The sequence below is a fragment of the Paroedura picta genome, chromosome 5 (genome assembly GCF_049243985.1).
Source record: "Paroedura picta isolate Pp20150507F chromosome 5, Ppicta_v3.0, whole genome shotgun sequence".
NCBI classification, from domain to species: domain Eukaryota; kingdom Metazoa; phylum Chordata; class Lepidosauria; order Squamata; family Gekkonidae; genus Paroedura; species Paroedura picta.
Window position 1 is genome coordinate 51,975,755 of NC_135373.1, and position 26,339 is coordinate 52,002,093.

Here is a 26,339-nt window from a genome sequence, read left to right on the forward strand (position 1 = left end):
GGACTGTGGTCTGGCACTCTATCAAAGTCAACATCTTAAATTTTTCAGTGTTTTTGGACTTGCCATGGAAATGATGCTTTTAAAGCCTTCTTGAGCCAATCAGACAGGCAATCCCTTAGCACATTCTGGTTGGTTTGTCATTAAATCAACTATTACAGTGCTAAAAGAAAAAAATGAAGTCGTAGATATAAGGGGATAATGACTGAATTTGCCAAGTACACTGGATTAAGGAATTAGCATAATGCAGAACAAACAAGCCACTGCTCATGACTTGGATTACAGCTTTGTATATTGGCTGTAAGCTTCTGTAAGAAACTGGCGTTCAGGATTACAAAATTATCATAGAGAGGGCTATGACTAATTAGATCTGGTCTCCATTCTAAACCCAACATGCACTGACATTTCCATAGTAGGTTTCCATCCTCTATAACAGGGGTAGTCAACCTGCATTTGCTGGCAGGGGCTCATGGGAATTGTAGTCCATGAACATCTGGAGGACCACAGGTTGACTACCCCTGCTCTATAATCACTATATCTGATTCTCAGCATGGGTCTAACTATGGATATTTAAATTAAGAGATTAGAGCCATGAACAGAAAAGCCAGATATGTCTACAAATCTGAGAAGAACTCTAACTATGCTGAAAAATCTGATTAAAAAAAAAAGTCAAAAACCCTTAAAATAATAGAAGCAACACCTGTACCTTTAAGATTGAATATCTTCTGTGGCCATTGTGGGAGCTGCTAGGCAATAACAGCACTACTAGTCATCAAACCTTGATTTCTGTCAGAAAAAGACAAGGGAAGAGGACCCCGTCCTAGGCTATTTTGGCATCTCAGACCACCCCTAATTCCCCTTCTTTCTGCCCCAGAGGGAGGGACTAGTCAGGGCCAAGGACAGCAGCATCCACTGGCCAACTTGCTAACAGATGACATAAAGGTATCCGCTGTGCAAGCACCAGGTCATTTCTGACCCTTGGGGTGATGCCCTCCAGTGTTTTCTTGGCAGACTCAATACGGAGTGGTTTGCCAGTGCCTTCCCCAGTCATTACCGTTTACCCCCCAGCAAGCTGGGTACTCATTTCACTGACCTTGGAAGGATGGAAGGCTGAGTCAACCTTGAGCCGGCTGCTGGGATCGAACTCCCAGCCACATGGGCAGAGCTTCAGACTGCATTTCTGCTGCCTTACCACCCTGTGCCACAAGAGGCTCATAACAGATGACATAATACCATGCTATTTGCAACCCCTGCTTGCTCAGGTGTGGGTAGAAGAACGGGAGATGTTTGGAAGGTAGGCAGGTAGTTTTGGGGTTGAAGCAGGAAGAAGTTGTTTCAGATTAAGAAAGACACATTTATTGTGAGGAAGACATCTTTATCCTTTTCTGTCAGTAAAGGATAAAGAAGTCTTCCCCATGAGAAATGTGTCTTTCTAAATCTGAAAAGGTTAATTAAAATCCCACATAATTGGTGTCTTACGTAATCTTTGACTTACACTGGCAATTCATGTAGCCAATATATTCTGAACCAATTTGGGTTTCATCCCATATCCATCAGGAGCTGACCTGGTCATATACTGAAGTGGCCAGGTTTTACCTACAACTGGCAAATGCAGTAAGACAATTTGTTCTAGGAGGTGACATCGGTGATGGCTCCTCTTCAAATGTTGTTTGTTGAATCCTCATGAGCATTTCTATTTGAACATGACCTACAGTTCTTCTACAGTTGGATTATGGATGGACATAGGCTCTCTTTGTGATGCTCATTACACAGCAAAGGACATTTCCTGCTCCTCTTTTGGCTTAACACAGTTCACTGCAACCTCTTCCTCTCTCTCTCATTATGAAATATTTGTAAGCATCACGAGAAAAGAACAGTTACCCAGTTAGTTCCACCTGAGTGCCCCCCTTTTCCCTTCAATTTTTCATGTATAATTTCCCCATTCTTTTCCTAGGACATGTAGGCAGGTATAGGAAGTGATTGTAAGAAAGGTGTGGACAGGTGGATGGGGAAATAATCTAGGGAAAACCTCATTTTTTACAGAGATTGAAAGCTCAAAAATAATACATTAAGATAACGCCTCAGTGGATTTCATTATATATTCAAAAACTGCAAATTGAGAAGAGCTTGGGGGGGGGGTTATACCCCGCTTTTCACTATCCCAAGAAATCCCAAAGCGGCTTATAAACTTCTTTCCCTTCCTCTCCCCTTAACAGACACCCTGTGACATTGGTGGGACTAAGAATGGCTCTGGGAGAACAGTCAGAAGAGAATTGAGTAGCCCAAGGTCATCCAGCTGACTGCATGTAGAGGAGTGAGGAATCAAACCGTTAGTTCTCCAGATTAGAGGCCACTACTCTTGACCACCACAACATGTTGGCTCTCTGACATGACCTTGAGCCAGTCACTCTCTTGTAGCCTAATCTACGCCATAGGTTGTTGCGAGTATAAAACAGAGGAGGGAAGCAAATCAACAAAGAGTATGTTACAGGAAGGGCGGAATAAAAATACACTAGATATTAATCCTACCACATCCTGCATGCACAACTAGCTATACCATTGTACACAGTAGCCAATACATTTCCAATGGAAATTTAGACTTTGTACCAGAATTCAGCCTAAGCTTATTAGTAATAATCTTTTTCACAGTCAGCTTTGCTGCTCACTTTCGCTGGAAAAGGTGGTGCTGATATACCATGCCCATTATTATACCAGCTAAACTCAGTGGCACATTAATATACTCCTAGCCTTTTCTAAATGAATCTATCTCGGCTTTCATAATGAAGACAGAAACTCTGGAAACAGATTATATATAAGGTTTAATGTTGGGATGTCTTTTAATTTTAGAAAGTGGCAGTGTAGAATCCTGTGCAAACAGTCCACACTTTGCTGATACAGCATTACTGACAGAACATTAATGTGAAACAATTCTACCATTTTAATTATTTTTCAGGTGCAGGGTGGGGAGTTGCAGAGGATTTCTAGCTCTATCTTCTCCAGACTTAATGCGTTCCACTCCCATCTCTCCCACACACTGTTTTGTACCTCAAGAGAGCTGATCCTTTGAAAAGGAAAGGAAGTCCTGAGAAATGGGCTTTTAAAGTCTTCAGAGAAGGCACAAACGGAGAAGACAAGAACTATAACTTTGGCTGCTCCACTGTCCTTCCTGTTGACGTGGCTTCAGCAGAGAAATTCATGTTACAAAGTGCGTGTGTTTGGGGGTGCGGGTGGGGGGAGATATGGATCCATAGAGAATGAATCCATATTTACCATTCTGAAGCTGAAGAAGATTTAAAGGCCAGCAGTGTGTTTGAGGGCAGTCACTGTCCTTTAGGGGCCTGATTAGAATTGAGCCTGCAAGTGACGAGGGCTCCCAAGAGGCCAAAAAGTAGACTGAAGGTGCCATGTGTTTCAAACACTGGCATCTGAAGCAATTAGTGACACTAATGTTCTCCCAGCCACAGTACCTAGTCAGACAGGAAGGAATCTTGGAGAGTGGCGTATGACTATGATGGGCAGGAGGGAAGTAGGCAGGCAGGAAAGAGGGAGATCCTACGACAGGTCCTAAGTAGAGGAATCAAAGTCATACAGAGCTAGAGATTCAACTGTCCTCCACAGCCAGGTATAGTTACGAAAAATACAACAGAAAGATCCAGGCTATAAATTAAATAGAGGAAGGGGGACAAATCATGCCCTTCTAGAACCTTTGCAAACAGTAACCAAGGGGGCCTTATCCAAAAAGGTTGGCCAGCACCTTCCATTAATTTAAACACTAGCTGGAATGCTGGAACTCATCCAGTTACTATTCCTTGTGAAGTTAGCACTAAGAACTAGGAAAATATTATCAGTTTGGCTGGTTCTGCCCTGTGAGCTAGGGGATGACTTACTATATCTTTCCTGTCAGGTTTCCTGCCACTAGGCAGGAAAGTTAAGTGCTGTTTCCCCACTTCCACTCCATCCCCATGCAGAAACACAATTACCTGCCAGGAGACATCACATCATGTACTTACTCATGCCCGACGGCCAATGAAATTGGTTTGGGAGAAGGGGGAGAGAAATGTGTGATGCAATGACAACATAAGTAACTGCCAAAGTGTTATAGGGACAACTCAGCATAAAACTGCTGTTTTCAGGGGCAGCTAGGTATCAAGGCCAATCTAATCCAGAACACACCAGATCTACAACAGTACATGAATTAGGGCTTAAACTCCTGTTTATCTAGGAAACGCTGTTATGTGTGAGAGAGAGGCCTCCGTTTAACTATAGGACTTTTGGCTGGGGAAAAGGGATACCTCCATGTGCACCATCTGAGGTTCAACCAAGAGAGCTGATCCTTTGAAAAGGAAAGAAAGTCCTGAGAAATGAAGTGAGGGGATTTTAAAGTCTTCACAGAAGGCACAAAAAGAGAAGACAAGAACTATAACTTTGGCTGCAAAACTATATATATAAATAATAACTACAGTAGCTCATCAAATAACTCAGACTTGGAAAGCTTTGGATTCCAGGTCAAGGACTGGAAATCAACACAGAGAAAACTCTGTTGTCCTTGCCACATAAAATATCTGGTAATAACATGTTCACCAGAGGTGTTTTCACATTGAGAACATGAATACTGCTGCAATCGACAGGTCAAAATGATAAAAAAATACACAAATAACTTTTAGAATCATAAGCTATATGGATGCCATTTCTATGAACAATTAACTGTATCAAAAAGACAAAGCATAGTATATGGGCTAAAACTAAGGCAAGAGCTTTATGAATACACTCTGCTATATTCTTTAAAGACATTCCTCAAGCAATTCCCATGCTCTAAAATAATTTTTAAAAAATTGTGTGTGTGTGTGGGCGGGGGGGGGGGGGAGACTACAGGACTTCTCAGAACTGATTACTAAAAGCATTGTCTATTGCCAAACAAGAAAAATCAACATTGCAAGAGCTGAACATGAAATATCCACAAAAGCTTCATGACTACTATGGAATTAAGCTAAACATAAACAAGGCTGAAGATCTGGAGGGCAAGCAGCTAATGGCTCAAATGTCTCGCTAATAGAGACCAGTGCCCCAGATGTAATCTATTTTGTCTCCTTGGGTGCTCCTGGATCCACCAATCCTCGGGTTAGCAGCCATGCCTGTGGCTTTCTCCTTATGTAAGCAGGGAGCTTTCAGTCATTTGCTGTTCAGTGGGAGGACCACTGTCATGGGTTCTGCATAAGTCAGCACATGAAGACTGCCTGGAAACTCACTGGGTGCGATCTGACTCACTCATCAGCTCTGGCTGACCAGTTTGTGCCCTGTAGTGAAAGTTGTAAGCGGCACTTGTTTCATCTTCCTGTTCTGCAAAAGAGAACCAACCAAACAAACAAAAAGAGTAAGAAAGAAATCGCCCTTTTATTGATTTGACAAATCCCAAGATTGTGCCAAACCAACAAAGAAATTAGTAGCTGCATTATGAGTCCTCATTAGAAGGGAAAGGATACACCTTTAATTAACAACCTCTTCAGTGGTCTGGGTTTCCCACCCATATATATTTAGAATAAAAAAGCAAATAAAAATTTTCCCTTCCCAGAATTTTAGCTGTGGCTGATGTTCTGCAGAACAGGTTTTAAAACCTCCCTGAGGGGCTCGTTTACCCTCCAGGGCAGTGCTCATGAGACTTGGGATGTGCAAGGATTCCATTCAGCACATGGCCAAGATATACACAGAGGGAGTTACATGCTGTATACTGAGGGCCAAACTAGATGCACTTGTAGCAGACACCCACTTCTTTTCACATGCCTGTCCTGTTCACACATAATGTATGTGGTGGTAGGAAACCAAACGCAAACTGAGTAGATGGTGGGGTGGGAAATCAAACTTTTTCCTCTGTTTCGCTTTACCTCCCTCTGTCTTTGAGAGTAGAAGGGAGTCAGGAGAAGCTGGAGCAAGCAACAGCGGAAGCTGAGGCATACACCATAAAGGAGAATGTGTACCAATTCTCTCTCATGCACTTTTTATTGTTATGTAAGTCTTGCCCTTTTGGAATGGGGTGTAGGTACTAACATCTGCATCAACCTAAGATTGCTAGAACCTCAGCAATTAAGCAGAGGTTCTGCTTAATTACGGTTGATGGGTCTTCATATGTTGCATTATGTCCAAAACCTCTGCAATGACAACAGCACAAATCCACAACAGTGCTTTGAAAAGTGAGCTGGACAGTGACCCACTGTAAGGAATGACTGAGAGATCTGTGTTCAATTTAAGGGATCCAAATATGTAAAACTATGTTAGGTGGAAGCAAATGTGGAGCTACCCAATCATATATGTAGTGGTTCTGCTTGTACAGGGACTGATGGTAGTTTTGTGTTCTCCTGAAGCTGTATCTTTGAACTACAGTGTCCTTACTAAAGATGAAGGGCCAAAGAGAGAGGGTGGAGGTGGCAGGGGCTACCGCAAGCAGATGGACTGAAAGAATTCTGTACATATCTTTCAGGCTTTGGCCATCCCTGTTATATGAAGAAGACTATACAATAGAGAACTTCAAGTTTTTATCTATTAGTTGTGAATTTTAATGATTTTCTGGTTTTACAAGTGCGGGACCCAGAAGGACTTGTGGAGGGGGAAGATCTCACTTTCCTGTCTGCCCTTCCTCACTATTTTCTTTTACTCTTCCCTGGCAGAAACCACAGACTCTCCCCCCTTTCCTGTTTCCTTTTCTCCTTCCCATGCCCCAGCAAACCTACCATTATCTGCTCTTGAGTCTCCAGCATCCCATAGTTCCCTACCCCTGGGAGCCTCTCCCTGGGGGAAGTCTGGCCAGGCTGTACAGTGGCCAGTCTAAGGCTGAGTTGAGTTGTGCAGTGAGCATAGCCAGGCTAGCTGAGTTGTGCCAATTATGAGTTTCTGGTAGTCACCATGACCATTTCCGCACTGGGAACTTCACTGTCACGGCTCCTGTGTGGGAGCACAAATATGGGGTGGACAAGGTGAACCAGGCCAAATGCTCCCCTGTGCAGAAGCAGGAAGAGGCAGGGCAACCTGCCCCAACTCAAACTCCAGCCTGCAGCCTGGCATGAAACCTCCAGTGTGGAAACGGTCCACTAGGTGCTTTTCCCCAGCAAGTTGTCCTCCATCAGGAGCCTTGACAGCAGAGGGGTCCTCTTCCAGGGCTGTTTCAGCCTCCCAGTCTGCTCCTGCTTCCTCCCTCTGTCTTTGCTTTACAGAAATGTTGCTCACCAAAGAGTCATGCTATTCTTAAAAGCTGATCATTTTGTCTGATGACCTGAATACATCACCAGCCTGCCTGAGAGATACCAGAAAGTTCTGCATGGCCTTGAGGTTATGCTTCTGTATAACAACATGACTTGTTGACTCCAAATGGCACTGGAATGTTTAGATCCAAGGCACAATCATTTTGTTTTATTCACAGTGGATTAAAAAAATCTGCAAAGATTTACGAAAAAGTCCTCATGAAACCAGTGAAGTAGAAAACGTTTGGTATGTTATAAGTCAGTAGAATTTATCTGGGATGCAGACTCATGAAGGTTGAGCTATTAACAAGCAAGCTGAAGGCTAATAGATTGGCCTACCTCCACTTCATGGCAGAGAAGGTCACTGGGCCAAAAACTCCACAAAAATCCACAGTCTTTAAAGGTGTTCTAGCAGTAAATTGTGTCTGTGAAATTACACTTGCTAACTTGATACTTTGTGGGCAGACTCAATTCATTACTGAGATGGTGTACTGTAAAAAGGGATGGTTGCTGCTGAATTTTAAAATCAACAAGATTTCAGACAGGTCAAAACATTCTAGTCTAGAATTTTTAGACAGTTTCCCTGAAACAGTGGATGAATCCAATCAGCATCAGGCCTACATTTTTGGCTCCAAGGATGGGACTGCGGAATTGAGAACTGTGGAGAAGCCATCCATGGCTGTGCATATCTATAGATCTTAAATCATATATTGGCAAAGATTGCAATCCTACACAACCATATATGTTCATATCATCCAATAAATGTTCATATATATATATATATATATATATATATATATAAAACAAATTAACTCCCACCTATTTGGGAAGCCCTTCAAGGGCCATCAAGAAACCTCAAGGTTTCATGAAACCCCAGTTGAGAAAGCTGCTCTTGGCATAAACAAAAGGACTGAACTGTTATCTGATTGGCAAGGGCAAGGCACTGAGGGAAAAAGATTTTGAGTGTCGAGGAAGAAGACAAAATTTGAAATGAGGTTGGCACTTGGATACATAAAACACTTAGTTGCAGAAACAGAGTGGTTTTGTACATTTTCCATGTTTCTAATAATAACAAACACAAAGTATATTTTAAAAGCACATATCAACCACACTCAGCTAACAGAACAGAAAATTGTTAACATATATATGAGTGTATATAAAATACAATCATATTTAAACCCAGTGACTGCGGTGGTGAGCAGGCAGGGTTAAAAAAGAATAAAGGAGCACTTGCAGCTTTAAGCAGCAGATTCCTTCAGTGGCTGTTGCTAGGCAATCACACTTTCCAGGATGAGGGGGAAGGCAGGGTCCTTTCATGGCCTATGAGGGAGGGTTTACTGGGGCTAGCTCAGGGTTGGTAAATTCCAAGATATTCTGTGGTGAAGGAAGGCAGGATTTTTGGGGGGAGAGACCTCAGCCAAATATACTATGGAGTCTACCCTCCAATCAGCTATTTTTCCTGAGGGACAGATCCCTGTAATTTGGAGTTCAGCTGAAATTCTGGGAGATCTCCGGGTTCCATCTGGAAGTGGGCAGTCCTAGGCCTGGAAACTTGGTACCACCAGACTTGCATGACTCAACTGAGTTTAGCCCCTACGGTTCAACATCGATCACTCTATGAAAGCCATTGTGGTGTAGCAGTTAAAATTTCAGAGTAGGGTCTGAGAGATCCAGGTTTAAATCCCATCTTGCTGTGGCAGTTCACTGGGTGATTTTGCATCAGTCACATACTTCCTCACAGAGTTGTTTTCCAGATAAAAAGGAGAGGAGAATAATGTAAGCTATTTTGGTCCCCAATGTGGAGAAAGATGTAAATGAAGTAAATAATAACTGAAAAGGGGAGACAGATAAAAAGTCGGTTGATGAATGGCTGAAAAAGAGAATGGGGCAGGGAAAAGGGAGAGAACATGAGAGTTGCCAGGAAAAGGAAAAGAGGAAATAGTGTAGGCAGTGGGAAACATCTATATTTTATTGCAAGAACATTTGATGGCCTATACAACCATTTCTGAATTGCATGTGAAGTTATTTAGCACATATTCTTCTTTCTCAAAGTGATTGCTAAAACATTTCATTTTTTGAGTTAGAGGGAAAATGAAACCTGCATGGTGAAATGTGAAGGGACTTTGTATAATAAATCAGTCATTCACAATCTGGCATTTTTTTTCCTTTTTGTTTTGTATTCAAACTCAGAAAGGATGAAATACATGTCTCTGAATACACCCCAAAAGATACACATTGCTAACAAAGCACAGCTCTGCTGAAGCTTGGATTTTGCAAGGATTTTGTGGCTAAAAAAGATCAGATGGTGTGCATCTTCAAGGATATAGAGAGGAAACAGAGACTCTGCATTGGATAGTAGTCAATTACTCTGGAACATTAAATCTTAAATCTTCAATTTAAACGCCTTCCAAGATATTTAAAGAGAAACTTCAAGTAGACCCACCGAACATATAACGTAAGTAAAAATCAAAGAGATGCTAATTAATAGTTCACAGTCATAATGCAATCTAACAATACTAACAATATAATGGAGGCTTATTCAGTGGGGAGATATACAATTTCATTGAACATCACAATTTGCCACAGGCATCAAGTTGTTTATCAGACCTCAATGTTTTGCCCCAACTCTGTTTTTTTCTATGATGAAAATCATATGAGCTGTTTCCAACGTATTATAGTGTATTACTAGCCAGATATTACATCATCTTAGACATTAAATATAGATTCATCAATAGCACCCTCTCCGTATTACAGGTATTCCAAGGTAGGAACAGTCATGTAAGATTAATGGCTGCTAGCCATGAACATGCTCTTTCTTCCTTGAACTGAAATTCAAGAGTAATGCAACAAAGTTATCTAACTTTTAGTTGTACAGTAGCTTAAGTTTTAAAAATTCAGAACCAGGAGTCTTACTTTCATGTTCTCTCATAGTCTAGTAATAAATGTGACAAACTGGACTTCTAGATACTGCAAACTATAGCTAGTAACTCAGAATAAAGAGACAAGGGCCTGCAACAAACCAAGATACCAACTTTGTCCCCATAACTATCCTGACAAAATAATAACTGGAACTAAAACCAGTCATACCATCTCAGGTTCATTCACTTGTTCATCTTCCAATGTTATATATACTATCAAGTGTCAGCAATGTCCTTCTACTCACTATATCAGACAAACAAGTCAGTCCCTACGCAAAATACATAAATCTGATATGGAAAACGGCAACATTCAGAAAACAGTGCGAGAACATTTTAATCTTTCAGGCTATTCCACTGACCTAAGAGTGGCAGTTCTCAAACAAGGAGAAGTCAAAGGGAAATTACAAAGTGAGATCCCTGAACTTGAGTTCATCCACAAGTGCAGAACAATGGACCCCCCCCCCCCCCAGGGCTGAATAAGAACAAGGGATTCTTATCTCACTACAGATGCTAACGTTCTGCTCTTTAGCATTTCTTCTCTGCTCTAATCAAGCTGATTACAATATGCAATCTTTATATATCTTTGCTCCCTTTGCAAACATTCTTTACAATACCCTTACACCCTCCGAGTGGAATAATAATAAGGACATCAGAGATGTCCATTCCTTCTCCTGCGTGGGAAGGGAGATTTGACACTTGGATAATTATCTCCTAAAGCTCTTTTTGGTCTCTAAGGGGCTAATGGATTTAAATCTAATTGGAGAATGGAAAGATCAATCATAGAATCATGCAGACAGAACCTTTTTGCACAATGTGAAAAGAACCTCTTCAAAGAATCTCTTGTGGCATGGCCATTAAGTAAGAAAATATGGTGATTGACAAAGAACACTATTTACTCACCTATAGCCTGAGCAAGCGCTATCACAACTTCCTGGCATGTTGTCACTTCTGTGACACCGCAAACAATCCTCTGGACGCCATCCACCCATACTTTCAGCTCCATGATTTACTGGATCACCCAACGGCCATGAATGCAGCGGTCTCAACGTCAAATCATGTTTAAAGCAACAGAGATGGCCAGTATTGCTAGCAATTATCTGGAAAAGAAAAACATGACAACCTTAAGTGTTGGAAGTCTACCACAAAAATCTCAAAGTGAAAAAGTGAGCCAGAAAAATCTGTCTTCCTCTTAGCGTTGCCAATCTCCAAGTGGTATCTGGAATTCTCTTGGAAATACAATTGATCTCCAGACTACAGAGATCACTTCCCTTGGAAGAAATGACAGTTCTGGACAGTGCACTATGCCATACCATATATTCTAGGCAAAACCCCTCCTTTACTCTCCCCCTCCCACAGGCATTATCCCAAATTGCAGAGTTTCCTAGATCAGAGTGGCAAACCTAACTCATACTTGAGTCAAAAAACTTTAATTAAACACTGATGTTTTTCACTCTGCCTTTCTCTTAGACTCCCCCAAAACTGAAAGCACCCTAAAAATTAACAAAATAAAACAGCAGTTTCCCTTTCCCAACAAAAAAATAGGTTTTAATGGTTTTTAAATGCTGATTTAGAATGAGCTGCATTACTATTATTATTTATTTATAAACCACCCTCCCTAATTAGGCTCAGAGTGACGTACAACATATTAACATTTGCTGCCCACCTCCCCAAGCTACAGAAACCAAGAGATTTTATTATTTGGAAAAAACACTCTTTCACAGACACATTTTTATTATTAAGAACCAGGATACAAACAGCATTGTAAAAGTAAATTATTTTAAAAGTATCTTTCCCTTGAGTAGTATATAAATAATATTTTCTCCTGACAAAACACAATTTGCTGAAACACATGCTAGCCTTCCTGGGCTCCCAGCACACAAGCACTGTCTTATGTAATAGTCTGTATGGAAGCAGGAGGTGGGGGTAAGGTGAAGGTGAGTGATGGAGACAGGCATTCAGAAAAGCAAAGGAGCAGCAACAGAGCTCCTTAAGTAAGGTTTGTTCCCACTGCGCAGGCCAGGCTTTCTCAACCAGGCTTTCATGAAACTCTGGGGTTTCTTGACAGGGAGGAGCAAGTTGATTATTATTTTTTCAATATATTTTTAAACATTTGTTAAACATCAGGTTATAATCATTAATTAGATTAGATTTCTAAACTGCCCTTCTGAGATCAGTCATGTATACCTGCCCCCTCCCCATGGCCAATGACGGGCCTGGAGGGGGTGGGAAGGGAGGGCCTTGGGTGGGCGTGTACACAGCTATGTTTCCCCAACATATTCCGCATGATTTCACCACTTCTGGGATATCTGAAGAATGTTTCAGGGGTTTCTCAATAGCAAAAAGTTGAGAAAGGCTGGCATAGACCAATACATAGGTGGCAGGGATTATTGGAACTGTAGTGGAGGAAGTGGCCCCTAAGCGTGTGGAATCAAGGAGTTACCCACAGATTTGCGGTGCCTCTTCACTGGGGGACTTCTATTGAAGAAGGGGACTGCAGAGGAACCCCAGTGACTTCATTGTCAGAGGAGAGAGAAGAAGGAAATGGTCTCAGGGAGGGTGTTCAGATTCATTAAGTGGACACATCTCTTCCTGACAGGGTCGAGGAAGGGTGAGAAGCCTTATGTTTGGACTTTCATTTCTTCTTTTGATGCAGTGATTCTGAAAAACTGCAGAGCCAAAGAGTTCTTTTGAGCTGATATTGGGCCCAGTCCTAAAATCAGCTCTGATGGCACTGGCAGTGGCCCCAAGAAGTGGGTGCAGGACCTACGCTCTGGTTCCGACTCCTTTGAGGGGATCTGGTCTTCACCCAAAGCCACCCATCTCCTCATAGGTAGCTTTGAGTCAAGGCTCAAGGGGTGAACTGCTTGCAAACTGAGCAAGCAGAGACATTATGGTCCAAGCCATGGAACTAGAGGCAATGATCATGGTCATCCGAGTTTACCATTTTAAGACTGTATTCAGTGCACATTTTAAGCAAGGCCATCGTTTGGAAAAAACATGGTGAAACAAAGGTCTTCTTTTTAGGAGAAGTAGAAAGAGATGGAAAAAGTCAAGAGACTGTAGGAAGATGAGAAAAATACTACAGGAAAAACTTGTGCTAAGTAGCAAAAGAAAGTAAAGTCTCTGATCTCAGTTGTGGCAAAGAAAGGACTGAAGGAAGGGGTGCTCTCCTCATTCCATCACTTGCCTGCTAAGTTGGAAGGAGTTGGCTTGTGAGGGGAGGGTGCTTCTGGAGAATTTCAAAGAAAGATCTCCTTGACAGGCCTGCACAAGCATGGCTACCATGTATGACAAGAAGAGCTCAGAGACTCAGATTTGTGACCCAAGTTGTTTGATAAAATCCAAGTAAAAGGGAGCCAGGATGGTTTAGTGGACTAAGATCTGGGACACCGAGGTTTGAATTCCCATCTGCCATGTGAGAATAAAATGGAGGACAAAAGAATGATATAAACACTATGGTTCTGCCAGGCCATATTAAGAAGATGCTTTTGAAACTGAGGGGCCTGAAACCATATGCAACATGGCTTGGAGAGGGCAGGAATGTCTGTTCTTCAAAAGAAAAAGTACAGTCAAAAGACCCATGTGGGACAGCTAAAGAAGCATTCATAAGCAGTATTTCTTAGGATAAACGTATCTTTCAACAACTGGGATTACAATTGAAGAAGAAGAGTTGGTTCTTATATGCCACCTTTCTCTACCCAAAGGAGTCTCAAAGTGGTTTACAATTGCCTTCCCTTTCCACTCCCCACAACAGACACGCTATGAGGTGGGTGAGGCTAAGAGAGCCCTGATATTGCAGCTCCGTCAGAACAGCTTTCTCAGTACTGTGGCAAGCGCAAGGTCACCCAGCTGGCTGCATGTGGAGGAGTGGGGAATCAAACCCAGCTTGCGAGAATAGAAGTCAGCGCTTCTAACCACTACATCAAGCTGGCTCTCTCTAGTAGGGATGTTCCACACAATTAAAAACAACAACCCCAAACCCTGTTTAATGCACATACATATACCTGGATGTGGAGTTTGATACAGCAAGTTTGAAATAAACTGAGAAAATCCATTATATTAAAGTGTCCCTTTACACTGTTGTTATAGCCCGTTGATGCTGAGGATACAATAATCTGGCTACCTGCAGAAATAGTTTGTTGCTATTACTAGATGTATGTGGTTTATAGGAGATCACTCCACAGTACAATTCGACATTCACGTGAGATCAGGTATAAGAGTACTCAGCAGGGCAGCATAAATGGGACCTCCCCTCCCCAGTAAAAAAATAAAAGCCCTCAAATATTACAATGGATATTTGAACAGATTAGCTACTAATAAGAACAAAGGAGGGCGATAATTACCAAATCCCCAAGAGGAAAGACTGAAGGGGGAATTGCCAAGGGGGGGGGGGCAAACCCTTGTTGGCAGCTATGAAGAAATCAATTGTTTGTTTCACAATGCACTATTATTATTGTGCTGCTTACACAAGTCACCCTCTGCTCAGGTTTGAGGAAGGAATAATTATACACATGTCTTCTTTTATCCACATGAAAGGACACCAAGCATCTTTCTTCTGTGCAGCAAGCATTTGAGCCATACCTGTATTCCCTTTCCAGCAACTTGAGCACATCTTCAATGTAAATACCCCAGACACCTAAATAACTTTGTGGTGTGAGCTTTCATGAGTTACTCCTCACTTCATCAGATACAGCTAGAATGTTAATCTATCCATTCTATATATTGGAGAGTAAAGTGTTTTCAAATGCAGAAAGACATTAGCAAGCAAATGACAACAGGTGAATGAAAATAGCAGGCATGATTAGATTAGGTGTGATAAGCAGAGAAGTAATAGATGTGCACATGGGGACCTAATCCACTCACCCCTACTACTGTCATTTACCTGATATGGTCATTCTAGCTGTACCTGAAGGAGGGAGCAGTGACTCATGAAAGTCCATGCCCTGCCACAAACCTTTGTTAGTCTTTAAGGAGAACTTTTATTCTTTGTACTGCTATAGGCAGATTAACACAGCTACTCATCTTGATCTAAACTGAAAAGATAACAATGTCTGTGTCATAAGAAAATGTCAAGATCATATTTTGGACTGTCACAATGACCCAAATGGCAGCTCCCAATCAAGCACACGGCATGAACAACATGATTCCCAGCAGCTCCACATGAGCATGCCTGGCTACAGTCTCAAAAATCCTTAAAATGTTCCTGAGGCAACTGCATCCCAACTGCTTCTGTAACATGTGAACAACTTTGCTCATATTGCTTACACCTAATGTGTATTGAAAATGAACAAGTAAAAACACTTTTATACCATGCCGAAGGGGGAAAAGGAATGGTTGCTATAGTGTGAGGACACAATTAATCTGCTTTAAGTAAAGACCCATGAGAACCTAAGAGGAAGTGACATTTTAATCAACCCCCAAAAGCTCCTTTGGCATCTCCTTAGTATAATCAAATCCTTAAGCTCTACAATTCCCCACTTGCTTGCTACAGTGTATGTGCCACTTGCTAACCCATGACCCGTGGATAGCACATCTCAGTTCCTGAGAGGTAAAACCATCCAACTCAGAGGCTCCAACCATTCAACCATTCCACTGTTGAAATGGTGCAGTGGTTAGGAGCACAGACTTCTAATCTGGCGAGCCGGGTTTGATTCCTTGCTCCCCCACATGCCACCAGCTGGGTGACCTTGGGCTGGCAACAGCACTGATAAAGCCGTTCTGAACAAAGCAGTAATATCAGGGCTCTCTCAGCCTCACCTCCCTCACAGGGTGTCTATTGAGAGGAAAGGGAAGGCAATTGTAAGTCACTCTGAGACTCCTTTGGGTAGAGAGCAGCATATAAGAACTAGCTCTTTTTATTCTTCTGTTGATGATTAGATTACTGCCCAGAGCTGCAAAGAAATGGGTGGAATAGAAATCTAAATAAAATAAATAAATAGATTAAAAATAAAAACCAGAATCCATTTTTCTTTCTTACCTCCCCATCATGACTTATTAGGTCTAATCTCAAACCAAGTGCAAACTACTCCCATGTTCTATTCCGCTTTGACTATCACTTCCCGACTCCCCCATCTAAACAAAAAGCATATCTATTTCACAGTCAATCCCTTCCTCTCTCATAAAAAACTGAATCAAGAGACCAAAGACCTCTTTTGGCAAGAATCCAAGGCAACTGCGTAGTTGTTTCCTGTCTTGGCAAGCCCTGGTAGGGAAGCAAGCAGGGCTTTAAGCTCAGGTGAGATTGGTGGTATATATCTAAATAGCTACCCAAGACAGCCTCCAATACACCATCCTGATCAACAGCGCCTACACCATTTCTAGTCTTCTCAGGAGCTTGTTTCTTCCAATTTATCATGGAGCATTTCAAAAGTTGCTGCGTAGCTAATGACCACTGACAACACACCTCAGAATATCCTCGTTATCACAATTAATTCTGAAGAAACCAAAACAGACAGAAAACTAATGAAGCAGATGGGCCATTTAATTCTCTCTTTTAAAACACCACTCTTAGGCTTAAAGTCTTAGCATTAGCATAGTTTGTACAATGCCTACCATCTTAAACCAGGAAGAATGAGAATTTTTAGGTTAAATATTTTTAGCCTCAATCTAGATTTAGTAGCAGGAAACATGTGATTTTACACATTCTATAGAATTCTGGCACAAAGGGAAGAATGTTTGGGGTGTGACTGAACTCAGTTCTAGGCAACAGTTACCACACTATGATTCTACTTTGATATTTAGTGATTTCAACTTCATCTCAGGTTTCTAAACACTGATTTTGCATTAAAAGAGGGAGAATCTTTACTGTACATTAATTTAACATAGAATCTGCCTGCCCTTTGAAATCTGTCTACTGGGGTAGGGAGGTTCTCCTGCAGTGGAAGGGAAGATACTAAATTAAAGTAAACAAGGTTTGGACTGGCTCAGATTTTACTTTCTCCTTTGGGGTGGAAAGGAGGGGCCCATGACTTTCTCTTGGAGATACGTGGATGTGGGAATGTCTGCCTTGTCTCAATTCTGTGGCTTTGACACAGGGGAGAGAAAGAGTCAAACAGTATCTGAAGGTTGAGATGAATAAATGGACATCTGCATTAGAATACAACCAGCACCTGGACTTTTGCTCAACGATCAGGTAATCGTGATGGCAACTAAAAATGCCAATACAACATTTACAGAGTGTGTTCTTACTGCATAAAGAGAAAAGGCCTGCATTGCTCTGCTAATGCCCTCCCATCAGAATAGCCAGATCAATGAAAATGACCCTGAATAACCCAAAGTGGAAAAAAACACATTCATGCAACAAAGAGTTCATCATCCTCAGAGCAGTTTTTATTAGACTAGGTCCCTGGATGCTTAAAGAACTGCATTCCAAGCCAGGGCAGGAAGCATCTTCTTGGCTTAAGCAGCAACAGCAGTTTTATGACTTCTCCTTACAGAGTGGGCCGTCTTCTTACCCCTCCTTCTCCGGGCGGAGGGCGCCCGCTGTTTCTTGGATGTGGCTCTCCCCTGGGGGAGCGCGGTCGCACCAAGCAGCCGTTGGAGTTCAGAGTCACAATGGATGGTCTCATGTAAGTGCCGGGGGGCAATTCGGCGCTTGTGGTCATTGGCAGCGATGTTTCCAGCAATATCCACAATATCATATGTGATGTACTGGAGCACGGCAGCCATGTAAACTGAAGCCCCCGATCCAATCCGCTCAGCATAGTCTCCTCTCCTGAGGAATCTATCGATGCGGCCCACTGGGAATATCAGTCCAGCTCGGCAAGACCGGGAGGTTTTGGGCCTCCTCCCACGGCGAGAGGGCTCCAGCTCTTCAGAACTCTCCATATCGCACTGGTTATCGGACATGTTGTTCAACTTGCTGCTCAACAGAATCTCTCATCTAGCTTTTCAAATTTACATCAGTGGAATCAGTCTGTCTGAATCTTGATGGTTCTGGATTGCCTCACTGCTCTCTTTTTTGTCTGGGTATCTCTTCCTTGTCCTCCTGTTGTTCTGCCTTGGAATTTTCTTCTGGCTTTACATACCTTTTGAAGGGCTGCCAGAAATCTGCACATAGAGTTGCCTAGAGCTTTTTTATAGCCTTGTTTGTGCACAGCAAGATGTCTCCTGATAGGCTAGATACCAGCCAATAGGATGCTTTGGGCATTGTTACCCAAGCCAGAAGACAGGCAAGTCATTGATTTATTATATCATTTCCATTATCCCCAAGCCTGAGCTGAAATGTCATCCCTATTTATTACATTTCTGTCTCTGAAAACCTTACCTGGGTTTGCAGACACTGAGTTGGGGGGAGCCACAGGCAGCATAACAGTGAAACGTCAACCTGACTAGTTTCTGCATAATAGTGAAACACCCAGTAAAAATGTTCCCAGTTTACTCTTCCCCTAAAAAGTTAAAATTCTATAGAGGGAAACACACATACCAACCACCATTGCAAGTTTATACACAACATCAGATATACTTTTGAAAACGATGTTTCTCACAGTAACCAGAAAAACTCAAATCTAAAACGCAACAGAGGGAGACCTAAGAAGGGGAGTGGGGTGCACTACTGTTCCATACTGTTCTATTACATATTCCCTTGTTTTATATTGATCCCTTAATACAGGCTTTCTCAACCAGGGTTTTGGGAATCCCTGGGGTTTCTTGACAGGCCTGGAAGGGTTTCTCGAATGGGTGGGAGTTAATTTTTTATACAGATTTTGAATTTGTTAACCGCGTATTGGCTGATATGACCATATATAGTCATATTGACCCCCCAAATAGCCAATGATGGGCCTATAGGGAGTGGGAAGGGGAGGGGTCCCAGGTGGGTGTGTACACAGCTATGCTTCTCATATTCTGCACAATCTTGTCACTTTGGGAGTTTCTTGAAGAATGTTTCAGGGGTTTCTCAGTGATCAAAAAATTGAAAAGGTCCTTAATAGATTGGACTATTAATCAAGTATTTTCTTGTATCCATCTAGGACTGTTACCTGCAAGTTAGGAAATTCTTGGAGATTAGGAAGGGGGAACCTGGGGAGGGTTATAATCAATGAATTATAATGCCAGAGTTTACCCTCCAAACCTGCCAATTGCTTCCGAGGAATTTCTGTAGCTTGGAGAAACCTCCAGGCTCCATGCGGATGCTGATATATCTATTATCACTCAGATGTTGTTGTCTATCCCATCCCCTTCTTACTCCTCTCTTCAACCTTCATAATGTCCCTCTTGTGCAGATGAGCCAGGTGATAGGCATTACTTGAACCGGTGTTCTCAAACAGCTGGATGTTAGGCCAGGACCTTGGAGATCCAGGCAATGCTTCACCATATTAAGCTTGCTGGCTGCCCTCAGAACAGATTACTTCTGTCAGCCTAACCAACTTTACAGGGTTGTTGTGGTGATAAAGTGAGGATACAGGATGAAGCATGCTGCCCTGAACTGCTTGGGGGACAAGTAAGAGAACCATGTATCTGACAGACAATAGGATCGACAAAAGAGCCAGAGTGAAGCCAGGCCACAAACTGTAATCTGGCTACTTCATGTGCATCCCATATGCAAGTATTTTATGACAGAATGCAGGTTATATAACCCATACACCCTAAGACATTTTAGTATAAGGCAGAATCCATGAGATTGTAACATGAACGCTATTTTGAAACAAAGTCCATTCTGTTGTTATCTCGTTGGTACTCCTATTCAAAGCTGTTCTCAACTAAAACGTCATGAAACAGAGTCTTTTATACATTTGGCTTACAAATCACAGAGAAATGACAGGAATTGTACTCAGTTGCTCGTAATGTATTATATCCCTCACAGGCACAATTAGACTCTAAAACTGTTTTAGGCAAGCAGTTGATGGAAGTGCTTTATTCTGGACAAGGTTTATCCCAGAAGCCCCTATGAAAGGACATGCTGTGCATAGCAGGAAGCAATTTAAAATGTTACCCCCCTTCTGAAGACAAAATTTATATTTTTAATTCAGGATACCTGCCAAAAGTGTGGCTATACTGTAGTTTTAAATCCCAGTACTAATGGGGGGGGATCCATGTTTACAACATTGTTGTTACCTGCACAGAAAGCATTAGTTAATTTAATATTTTCTTTGTAAAAAACATCTTAAAGAATGGATAATCCCACTGTATTCAAATTCTATAAAGATATCGCAGGGAGGAAAGCACTGGAAATAGAATTAAGCCATATATAGCAGTTTAAGACCATAAAAATGTATAGGTTTTTCAGAAGAAAAGAAGTGGTTCTAAACAGTAAGTGATTTTAATAAATGGCGATAAGCTTCGGCCTCTGATTAAGTACATGTGGTAGCTAAGGGGAAAATATTCAATAGACAATAACCATATGAATTTATTTTCTGAAACAGAAACACACCATTCCACATGTAAGATTTGATTTGGTGTCTGGTCACCAGCTGCTTTTATTCTTTGAAAGCTTTATCAACACACAGCTGGACTACAGCTCTTTTCCTAAGACTGCACTGAACAGTGTGCTTTGACTCCTCTGAAGGTGCAGCATGCACATGTCTCTTAGCTGACTAACTACAGCACATTCCACATCTGTATTTCAAAGTTGCACCATCAGGCCTCCCAGAAAACTGATTTGTGGTTTGCCTCCATTCTGGCTCATTTGTGGATCCATCTGTCTGCCAGGCTATCTCAGTCTTCCTCCAAGAAGTTCCTGACAGCATACTTCTTCCACCAGGAAAAAAAAGGACATTTAGGGAAATAATGAAATGTATGCAATACTTAGTTTCCCAGCAAGTCTAATCTTCTTTTACCGATTCAACAACATACAATGTATAATTTATAATTTAGGCAGCACTGTACTATTTGACATAATTATGGAAGTTAGAAGTATCAATGTCATAAGTTTTCCATGAGAAAAATTACAATTACACCCAATTCTTAAGAATTGCAAATTGTTGCCCCGATGCAGGTAGATCTTAATTTTTTCCACTTGAGAAGTAGGAAAACTGCAAGTGATTTAGCTCCTGCATTTTTACCTTGTTTTTGTCCCAATGGGTACTCGAAGTGGCTTGCATAATTTCTTTAGTACACAAAAGAACGCATATAATTTGGACAGAAGCACTAATGTAAGGCGACAATTTCATACAGGATTGCCAATGCCAGGTGGGAAATTCTTGGAGATCTGGGCCCATTCCGCTCACGTCGGACAATGCACTTTCAATGTACTTTAGAAGCAAAATTTCCTGTTCCACACAGGAAAACTCAGCTGTAAAAATGCATTGAAAGTGCATTATCCAATATGTGCAGAATGTGCCCTGGATGTAGAGCCTGGGAATGGCAGGGTTTATGGATTCTCAGTAAGGTATAATGCCATAGATTCCACCCTCCAAAACAGCCATTTCTCCAGATGGACAGATCTCTATAGTCTGGAGATCAGTTGTAACTCTGGGAGATCTCCGTTCCCCACTTAAAGGTTGGTGGCCTTATGTTCATAGGAACTACCAACATATTTTATTGTTGAACTTTATAACACTGAACTTTTAAATAATGTATTATCATTACAGACATTATTACTTATTAACTTTGCCCAGATCATTCAAATGTAAACAAAAGTATTCTTGAAAATGTTGTATATAACTACAGTTTATATAGGAATTATTGTATCTAATGTAGTAGATCATCTTTCATGAAAACAATTTCATATGACATATGCTGAATAAACATTTTGTCTTTCATTTCACATACGAAGAGGAGGAGGGGGGAGAGGCACAGCCCAGGACATGTTTTGGTACTCCCCCAAATGTTCTAATTTTCACATTGAGAAAAGTGTCAGACTGTCATGCTATGTATTTTGTTAAAAAGCATTTCACTCAAATAAAATTCTGCATAAGTCTTTTTAAAATGCTTCCCAATATTCTTCTCCATGAGAGACGTGGAGTTACTTTCTTTAGCCTACTCGGAACACAAAATATCTGTGCATCAAGTTTAGCATATTAGTGGAGGCAGTCCAGAAAAGAATTACTGAATAATTGGCAATTACTCAAGATAATCTGGGTTTCATAAACAGAAGAAAAGACTACATAGTCTACTGCAAAACTTTGAACCAGTTCTGCAAAGCAGCTGGAGAGCTGAGCTCTTGCCATCCTCCCATCTTCCCTAGTTTATCGCAGGAGTCAGTTATCAAGGAATAATCGCTCTACCTCACGTAATGGATAACCCTAGTTAATTTTGTACTATTTTGCTCTGAGAGCTCAGTTTTTCAGCAGTTCACAGCATACCTTCTTCCAGTTTGTTTATGTAGTCCTGGAGCTGATCAAAATGTGGCCCAATGAAAAGCAAAGGAAATGGCCTCTAATTAAGGGGCATTACTCAGCTCCATCTTCAGATAAGATAACTGGGTAACATGATATTTATTCACTACTGACATGCAGTATTTAGTCACATGATAGTTATTCACTACTGACATGCAGTAATCTGCCAGAAATAAAAAACAGTCCTAGCCTGTACATTTAGCAGAATGACATGGTAATGAGCCAGTAAAATGGACTGGAGCATTTTGGACAATAGTTGTTCAGAGCAGGTGCTGGGCAGAGAAGAATTTAAATATGTTCCCCACATGCAATCTGACATAGTAAATCACCTCAGATGTTTACCATTTCATTTGGCAGCTTATGAGAACCAGGCCATATCAGACGAGGGTGAGAGGTCACAACATGTACTTTTTTCAGGAATAAAAAAGTCTAACTAAAAAAGTACCTCTTAATTCTGAGACACATCAAATATCTTAAATAATCACTCTTGCTGCAAACTGAAAATTCTTTAAATTACATACATATGAACCTAGACCAGGGGTAGTCAAACTGCGGCCCTCCAGATGTCCATGGACTACAATTCCCAGAAGCCCCTGCCAGCATTCGCATTCGCTGGCAGGGGCTTCTGGGAATTGTAGTCCATGGACATCTGGAGGGCCGCAGTTTGACTACCCCTGACCTAGACTATCCAAAATCGCACATGAAACCCTCAACTGTGTTGGACTTAAATTTCATCTAGCCTCATAACCTGTTGCCAGCAGTGAATAACAGATGCCTCCAGGAAGATCATAAACCTATAGCCTTTCTTCATTCCTTCTCCTAGTCCTTGAAATCTTAAGGTCCATGAGGCTCCATGTAGCCCACATGGCTGATAGCCACTGACAGACCAATCTTCCTGCCAGAAGAAGAAGAAGAAGAGTTGGTTCTTATATGCCGCTTTTCCCTACCCGAAGGAGGCTCAAAGCGGCTTACAGTCGCCTTCCCATTCCTCTCCCCACAACAACAGACACAACAACAGACACCCGGTGAGGCTGAGAGAGCCCTGATATCACTGCTCAGTCAAACAGTTTTATCAGTGCCGTGGCGAGCCCAAGGTCACCCAGCTGGTTGCATGTGGGGAATCGAACCCGGCATGCCAGATTAGAAGTCCGCACTCCTAACCACTACACCAAACTGGCTCTCCAGGATTCTAACTAGTACCAACCAGCATGACCTTTATTCACCAACAGCATGTCTACTGCCCTGGTTATGAATTTGGTTCTGAGGCTCAAATAAAAGTTCTGATATCAACTTTTAAATACCTTAGCAGGTGAGGACTGGGGCTCATTGCTGGTGGCTCACCTCTGTCAGTAGGAGCTTATCTATCATTTAACACTGAAACAGTGGAGATTTTTTTTTGGGGGGGAGGGTTTGGAATGTGGGACAAGACTGTTCAGGTGGCCCATTAGACAGTTTCCCCCCCAAAAAACTGTGCATGCAGGAAAAGGCAGATTTTCCAAAAAGACTGGCAGCCATTAATGTCACTAAGGACTACTTAGACTGACATCAAATTATTAATATTTTAAAAGAGTACAGCATTTGACTACCCGAAGAGGTCACGGCTTACAATCACAGCATTTGACTAATTAAACACTGATTTGACTGTGTGTCTATAAATTTCCTGTACACAATTGCCCATTTACAACCAGCAAACAAAGTGTGAGTCACACTGAGGAGTGTCTGAGCATCTTCAATTCTAACCTGTACCACTGGCACATTTTTAGTTTTTTATTGGTTGCAACTTTTATTTCATGGAGCCATGACTCACCAAAGGCTCCAGGCTGCAGCTGCGGAGGAGCAAGCCAGAAGCCTTGGAAGACGTGCCACTCTTCGCGCTGTTCAAGCTCACTGAGGTGCGTAGCTTGTCAGCAGGTGGGGGAGGCCTGGGTGTCACTGATGCCTATAAAAGGGGCTCACATTGCCAGGTGGTTTGGGGAACCAGACAGAGGCCCACTGGATCCCCATTAAGCCATCTTCCCAGGGTGGGTTTCAGATGGCAAGGGGTGCCTCGCTCTAGATTGATGCCTTGGTGGGGACGCCAAGGCACTGGGACCATGGTTTTATTCATGATCATCTGACCGTGTTTTTGTTGGACTCCTCTCCATGCCATGCCAGCACTCCCATAGGAGTTGTAATAAAGCTGTGGCCTTCTTCATTCCAAAATATTTGTCTTTTTTCTGCTGGCTATATCATGCCCTCCTGCCAGGCAATGTTATTATTTTATCACTTATATAGCCATCTTAAAGGCTTTGTTGCTGGAGAAAAAAGTTAATGTAACTGCCAAAAAAAAAAAAATTACCATCCCCATATACCCTGGAAGATGCTCCTCTACCTTCACTCTGCTGGCCTAGCTGGTCCATGCTATGGTTACCTTGAGGCTGGACTATTACAATGTAGTCTACATGGGTCTGCACTTAAAGAAAACTTAGAAACTCCTTTTGGTACAGAACATTGATGGCTGGCCACTATCAGGTACTACATGGAACATGCATGGCACACCCATTCTATAGATGCTCTATTGGCTATCAAAGTAACCACATTCAATTCAAACTTCCATTTATCACCTGCAAAGTGTTTAATGGTCTCAGGTCTACAAACCTGTAGGATCATCGCTCCTGCTCCACCCCCACTGATACCTCTGATTATCTGAACAAAGCCTTCTGAAGATGCCACCCTGCAACTGGGCAAAACTAGCAACTGCAAATCCATGTGTATTTCCTGTGGTGGAATGGACTGGCCAAGGTGCCACTTCTATAATTTTGCAGAGTGCACAAAACAAAAATTTTCAGGTCATTTCTACAAAGAGATTAGAACAGTAATATAATGGAATAGCACAGCAGGCTTCTTTTGTCCTCTCCCTTTGTAACTCCCTTTTGTTGTTATGGTGTATCATGCCCCAGATAGGTTTTCATTTGCACTGTTTCTTCAGTTCTGCAAACCTAGTTCTGCTGCAATGTTGACTGGCAGTTTTTGCTTTTCATTTTTTGGAATCAACCTGAGTGGTAAAGGCAGTCTATAAATGAAGATAATAGCAATAACATTCCCACTAAAGACAAAATCCCACTGTTTTTGAACACCAAGTTGCATCTATGGAGTAGAATTCTGCATGCATTTGCTGTGATGCTTCACACCTGGATAACATTTGTTATCGATCACAGGATTGTCCAAATTCTTCAAAGAGACATACAGACCGTTCAGACACAGGCTAGACTATAATCTGACTTTTTGTCCAGCAGATTTCCTTTTGAATGTTTGAAAGTATGTTTTGACAAAGTAACTACTGTTATTGTGTGGCTGACAGTGGATTACAATACTGTTTGGATAGGACTGAGAAGTCTTGTATTAGATTGTTGGCCATCAGCAAAAGACAGGATATACCACATGGTGTTTACACATGGAAACAATACAACACTGGGTCCAGACTTAAGATGCAGATAAAGTAAAACTGTTCGCTCTCACAGAAACATTATGTACTGACATATTTTGAACTGAGCTTTGAATTAGAGAGAAATAAATGTTACACTGCCTATTAATTACTGTACTGAGTTTTGATGTAAAAAGATCACCATGATGTAAAAAGGGCACCATCACTTTCACCATGATCAGTGATGGCAATCTCGTAATAGCACTTCCGCCAATATTGCTCCAAGTTAAAAATAACTTACAGTACCTCACCACAATTTTAAAAAGTAATACTGTGTTACCTGTTGGTTGAACCAACAGAATTCAGACTGGCAGAAGACACAGAAATTCTGGAATCAATTCTGCCCTAACTTTTATTTCATTTTGCCTTTTCTCCCCCACTCCCCCAGTCAAGTAGACTATCAACAACTATACTGAAACAACTTTCAACAACAAACTTCATAGCATGATTATTTTCA

General features: G+C 41.7%; 1 protein-coding gene across 3 annotated transcripts in view; it reads right to left on the reverse strand.

Moving 5' to 3' along the window:
- RASSF8 (Ras association domain family member 8) overlaps window positions 1–26,339 on the reverse strand; it is a 98,393-nt gene that overhangs the window by 13,865 nt on the left and 58,189 nt on the right. For 2 of the 3 annotated variants that reach the window (XM_077337941.1, XM_077337942.1), the window contains exon 2: window positions 11,045–11,241. In XM_077337941.1, the coding sequence (XP_077194056.1) occupies window positions 11,045–11,147 (103 nt within the window). In that variant the 5' untranslated portion in view covers window positions 11,148–11,241. Of the gene's footprint in view, window positions 1–11,044; window positions 11,242–14,487; window positions 14,524–26,339 lie in introns of those variants that run through there. The other variant, XM_077337943.1, reaches the window with a different exon arrangement.